At 36.0% G+C, this 6,586-nt stretch overlaps 1 protein-coding gene across 1 annotated transcript; it reads left to right on the top strand.

Moving 5' to 3' along the window:
• The first annotated feature begins 938 nt into the window (after positions 1 to 938).
• LOC129919174 (uncharacterized) lies at positions 939 to 6,239 on the top strand. Its single transcript, XM_056000024.1, has one exon. It carries the CDS (start codon positions 939 to 941, stop codon positions 6,237 to 6,239), a length of 5,301 nt encoding a protein of 1,766 aa, XP_055855999.1.
• Positions 6,240 to 6,586: the final 347 nt, after the last annotated feature.

Below are 6,586 nucleotides of genomic sequence, written 5' to 3' on the forward strand. Positions count from 1 at the left end.
TCACACGAGGCAATCCTAACCTTGACACAATCATCATCAGAGGCGTCGTCTATTCAATCAGTACTCAATCACACGGTGCATTTTTCACCTCAGCACGATCATCGTCATCAGATTCATCATCATCAAAGTCGTCATAGTGCAATTTTCATCCAAGCACACTTTTCGTCATTCTCATCATAAGAGTCGTCGTTTCTACGATCAGTGTTTTGATCATAAGGTGCATTTTTCACCTAAACACGGTCGTCATCATCATTATCAGACTTTTCATCATCAAAGTCTTCACATCATCAACGAATCAGTCATCATCTTCAGAAAAGTCGTCATCATCTTCACCATCGTTATCATCATCAATTGAATCATCATCGTCATCATCCAAATCATCATCGGCACAAAAAAGTGTTTATTGAAACAAAGTTGTGCCATCATAATCATCTTTAACATAGTGGGACAAAGTAACGCCACCGTGACCGTTATTAAGTCACACCAAAGTCATACCACCGTTAACGTTACAAAGTCACACTATCATCACACCAACGTGACCGTTATACCATCGTCACGCAATTATCAAAGTCGTCATCATCATCATCAATAGAATCATCATCATCACTATCCAAATCATCATCATCATTGGAAAAAGTCATCATCTCAATTATCATCGAAATTATCAACATTATCATCATCATCAAAGTCAGCATTAGAATCATCATCATCATAATTATACATTTTGTGGATAAAGGTACGTTCTATAATTTCATTTTAGTGCGTTTTATTATATTATCTAACTTCATTAAATATATTTACTATATACTATATATATATTCACTTAATATCGTACGTTATTATTTATACGTTTGAACTTTCACTTTTCACTTTTAAATTTTTAAAATCATTTAAATCTCAATCCGTCGTTATCAAATTGCAATTGTCTTGTCAATATAATGGCCTTATTAGAAGAATTAATTTTCGCGTCCGACCAATTGGTTGAGTTCCATGCGGACTTCAAGGACAAACCAAGTGCCACTTTTACGGTTTCTTTATTAGAAGCGTTTAGCGCTGAATTATCCGATCTATGGTGCGAATTTAAACTAGCTTACCGTCAGTTCATGAGAACAGACGATGAAGAGTTAAAAAGAACTTCGGTAAATGAAGTGAAAGCCAAATATCGTAGTGCTTCCAATACGTATTTCATATGCGCAAGCTCCATTTCTGATTTTTTAAAGGCTCTTCAAACTAGTGTTTCAGAACTACCTGAAAAAGATTCTAGTTTAAATTCCTCTAAAATTGAAAGCAGTGGACACAATATTAAGGTTCCTGCATGCGATACTCAAGAATTTCACGGGAACTATTTACAGTGGCCATCATTCCGCGATATGTTTACTGCGGTTTACATTAATCACTCCAAACTTAGCGATGTTCAAAAGTTATTTCATTTACGCGCAAAAACCAAAGACCAAGCATTCGACATTGTCAATAAATTCGGTCTAACAGACCACAATTTTCAACTCGCATGGAACGCGTTGAAAGATCAATACGAAAATAAACGTATTTTGGTCAACAACCAAATCCAAATTTTATTAACTCAAAAACAAATATTTGTAGAATCTAGCAAAGATATAAAATCACTCCAAAGTAACATTAATGACGCTATAATTGCGCTCAAATCATACGAAATCAATGTCGATTCCTGGAATGCGATCCTAATTTTTCTGTGTGCCTCTCGACTACCAGATAAAACACTTAATCTTTTTGAAAGTTCACTAGTAAAACCCACTGAGATTCCCACTTGGGAACAAATGAATACGTTCCTATCCAATCGCTATCGCGTTCTCGAAAGTGTCTCTGAAATGAAACAGAGCACTCCGAAACCAAATAAAACTCCCAGTAGCAAACCTATTTCACCCAAAGTCAAACCAATTCAAAATTTTCACTTAAAAGTCACTCCCTCTTGTCAAGTATGTTCCGAACAGCACCCTCTACGACTCTGTCCTATATTTTTAAAAATGTCAGTCGATGATAGACATAAAACTGTCCGGAAACATAAATTTTGTTTCAATTGCCTTGCAATCACTCACAATGCACAGCAATGTCAGAGTACAAGCACTTGCCTTCGTTGCAAAGGAAGACATCATACTCTGTTACATTTTGAACGAAAATTATCTACAATTAATAATTCTATTCATCAAAACACTCCACTTCATTCATCTCAGCGTGGTTCACCTTCTTCATCTCAACTCGATTCTTCTGCTTCATCCTCACCTTTAGTTAAACTCGATCACCAACATAATATACAGTCCACTTCAACTTCAAATCATATCGTCATGTTTTCAAAAACTTTTCGTCAAGTTTTATTAGCAACTGCTATAGTTAAAATCCATCACTTTGGAAATGATTTTCATTTACGAGCTTTAATTGATCAAGGATCCGAAGTGTCCTTTATAACTGAACATTTTCAAAAACTTATCGGTCTACCAACCCAATCTACTCAAGCCCGAATATGTGGCATGGGTACCACTGAAACTGCTTCATCTTCGAAGCTTTGCACTTTCACTCTTTTCTCTAATAATGTCAGAGATTTTAAAATTCAAGTTGAAGCTTTAGTTCTTAAAAAGCTGACAAGTAATTTACCTGCGGTTTCAATGAATCTTACTCAAACGGAAATTCATTTTGATTTTCCTTTGGCAGATCCGCTTTTTTATCAAAGTTCCAGCATTGACATGCTCATCGGAGCTGACCTTTATCCTCATATAATCTTGGAAGGTTTGAAAAGGAATGTTTTGAGTACTATCATCGCACAGAATACTGTTTTTGGTTGGATACTTCTGGGGCCTTATGAAACTGCTCCTGTTGTATCAACTTTTTCCACTTTCGTCACCCGCCAGAACGATTTACTAGCAAAAGTAGATCAAAAAATTGAAAGATTTTGGAAACTTGAGGAGTTACCTCAAACTCCTATACTCACTCCATCCGATCAACTATGCGAAGATTTATATCGTGATACAACTTATCGAGATCCATTAACGGGTCGATTTGTCGTTAGACTCCCTTTTAAAAACCCTCCGCAAGAATCATTTTTGGGTGTCTCGCGTTTCAACGCAATGCAACAATATATCCGCAATGAAAAATCAATGTTGGCTAAACCTGCTCTCAAAGGAGAATACGAAAAGGTGTTAGCAGAATATATCTCTTTAAATCACATGACACCCACTTCACCCTATGAATTATTTGATCAAGATAATGTTCAATCTTTTTATTTTCCACATCACGCCGTTTTAAAACCTCAAAGCACTACTACCAAATTGCGGGTAGTATTTAATGCCTCAAGCCACTCTTCTAATGGTAAGAGTTTAAATGATCTTTTACATACGGGTCCTATTCTTCAAAATGATATGGTATTCCTTCTTTTAAATTGGCGATTTTATCGATATGTCTTTAATGGTGACATAGAAAAAATGTATCGTCAGATACATATTCATCCGGAACATGCTCAATTTCAACGAATTTTATTTCGACCAAGTCCCGATCAAAAAATCAATGATTATCAACTCAACACTGTCACTTTTGGGGTAAATTGTGCTCCCTATTTAGCTATACGCACTCTCCATCAACTGGCTTCAGAAGTTCAAGAAATTTATCCTCTTGCTTCAAAAATCTTAAAGACAGAATTTTATGTAGATGATGTGCTTTCCGGCGCTCATGATGTTTTGTCGGCACAAAGAAGCCAAATCGAACTTATCACTGCACTTCAATCCGCTGGATTTAATTTACGAAAATGGACTGCTAACCATTCAATGCTTTTGAATCATCTTCCTACAGATCACCTTCTAAATAAAGATTTTTTGAATCTCGAAGATGATAGCTCCACTAAGACTCTTGGAATTAAGTGGAACGCATCTTCCGACACTTTTTCCTTTGCTATCAATTCTGAAAGTTTTTTAACGACTTCTATCACTAAACGCTCGGTATTATCAACAATTTTTAAGCTTTATGACCCTGTGGGTTGGCTTGCTCCAATCATTGTAAAAACAAAAATTTTAATGCAACAAATTTGGAAAGATAAAACCGGGTGGGATCAAAATCTTACACTTCACTCTGAACAATATTGGAAATCTTTTATCGGTGATTTTGAGGATACTCAAAAAATCTCTATTCCCCGGTGGGTAGAATTTTCTCCTTGGAAAACTTTTCAATTACACGGTTTCTCTGATGCCTCGGAGAAGGCTTATGCCGCTGCAGTTTATATTCGCGTACAGGACACTCCCTTACACTCTTCTTCACACTTATTATGGGCAAAATCAAAAATTGCACCTGTGAAGACCATTTCACTTCCTCGTTTAGAACTTCAAGGGGCATTACTTTTATCGCGAATGATCCATTCACTCCTCAATCAGTTCGATTATTTGAATAATATCCCCATTAAATTATGGACGGACTCAACCATCGTTTTAGCTTGGTTAGACAAGTCACCAAGTTCTTGGAAAACCTTTGTCGCTACCAGGACTTCAGAAATTTTATCAAATGTTCCAGATATAAATTGGAATCATGTTTCATCTTCTTATAACCCCGCCGATCTGGCTACTCGCGGTGTGTCCCCAACAGAGTTACGGGTAAGCGATTTATGGTGGAATGGCCCATTATGGTTAGCGAAACAAGAAGAAAAGTGGCCGTCCCCTGAATATTCTCATCCATCAGATGATTCTATTCCTGAACGTAAATCAATCAAAGTAAATGTTGCACTTTTATCTAACGACTTCGAAAATGAAATTTTAAGTCGATTCTCCTCTTGGGATAAAGCTGTTAGGGTAGTGAGTTATATTCTTCGCTTCCGTAATTCAGCTAAAAAATTACCAATCAGAGATACATACCGTTCGAAAACTCTCATGCACGAAGATATTATATCAACGAAATCAAAAATCATCCAACTCATACAACAACGACATTATTTCAAAGAATATCAAACTTTACTTCAAGGCAATAAATTAAAGTCGAAAAGTAGACTTCTCACACTCACTCCCTTTCTGGACTCTAGCCAAATTTTGCGGTCTCATGGTAGACTTGCGGCGTCCACTTTATCATATAATGAAAGATTTCCTATTCTCTTGCCTCATGAGTCTTATCTATCTACACTTGTAATAGCTTATGCACATAAGCTCTCCCTACATGGAGAAATACAATTAATGATCCGAATAGTACGTTCCGAGTACTGGATACCGAATCTCAAAACCTTAATTAAAAAATGTATTCGAACCTGCAAACCTTGCATCTTATATAAAAAATCACTTCAATCTCAAATCATGGGTTTGTTACCTGCCGAACGAACCACTTTAAGTTTACCCTTCACTAATGTAGGCATCGATTTTGCTGGTCCGTTCGTAATACGAAATTTCTACGGACGGAAATGTCGACTGGAAAAAGGTTATGCATGTCTATTTGTATGTTTCGCAACCAAAGCGATACACTTAGAAGCCGTTAGCGATTTATCTACAGCTGCCTTTTTAGCATCATTCAGTCGCTTCGTTGCTCGCAGAGGACTCCCTGCAAAAATTTATACTGATAATGGCACTAATTTTGTGGGTGCATCAAAGTTATTGATGTCTGACTTTCAAAAAGCTCTTAATAGTTATCCTGATAGCTCAACACTTCACTTTTCCCAAATTGTCTGGAATTTCATTCCTCCTGGCTCCCCCCACATGGGTGGTTTGTGGGAGGCAGGAGTGAAGAGTTTTAAAATACATTTTCAGAAAATTGCTGGAAACTCTAAATTCACTTTTGAAGAATTCTCAACACTTTTGGCTCGAATTGAGTCCTGTCTTAATTCTCGCCCTTTATCTCCGGTGTCTGAAAATCAAAATGATTGTCTCCCATTAACGCCAGGCCATTTTTTACGAGGTGGCCCTTTGTTAAGTCCTCCAGAACCCTGTGAAGCTCAAAAAGACATAAGTTTAATACGTAGGTGGAATACACTTAAAGCCATACATCATCAATTCAGTATACGCTGGAAAGAAGAGTACTTTAAAGAGTTAATCAAACGTTATAAATGGAAATATCCGCAAAGAGACATGGAAGTCGGGGATCTAGTTGTTCTTAGAGATGAACAATTACCTTCTAATGAGTGGCGACTTGGAAGAGTCCTTGAAGTCCACCGTGGCCCCGATAATAGAGTCCGCGTTGTCGACGTCAAGACTCAGAAAGGAGTTGTCAGGCGTTCTATCGTCAAGTTATGCATTCTACCTTCGGATTGAAGAGTTAAAAAAAAAAAAAAAAAAAAAAAACTAATCTTTATGCCTTTTCCAACGTATAACGTATAACGTATTTTCACTCACTTATAAATTTCATTTATAAAACTTATGAAAACGCATATAAATTGAACTTATATTACGTATAACTATTTTCTAAACTTATTTTTTACATTTGAATTACAAAATTGAAATTTGTATCTTATCTCAACTTAAAAAAAAAAAAAAAAAAAACCAATCAAAATTTTTGAAATATGTTTATCATACAACTAAAATTGCTTAAATTTCACTTTAATAATGTATATATAAATCATATTTTAGTATAAATTATTTTTTTTCACTAATTTAATTTT

The sequence above is a fragment of the Episyrphus balteatus genome, chromosome 4 (genome assembly GCF_945859705.1).
Source record: "Episyrphus balteatus chromosome 4, idEpiBalt1.1, whole genome shotgun sequence".
NCBI classification, from domain to species: Eukaryota; Metazoa; Arthropoda; class Insecta; order Diptera; family Syrphidae; genus Episyrphus; species Episyrphus balteatus.

What these genes read in the sequence shown, in the direction of transcription:
- LOC129919174 (XM_056000024.1), top strand. Translation starts at nt 939, where the DNA reads ATGGCCTTATTAGAAGAATTAATTTTCGCGTCCGACCAATTGGTTGAG.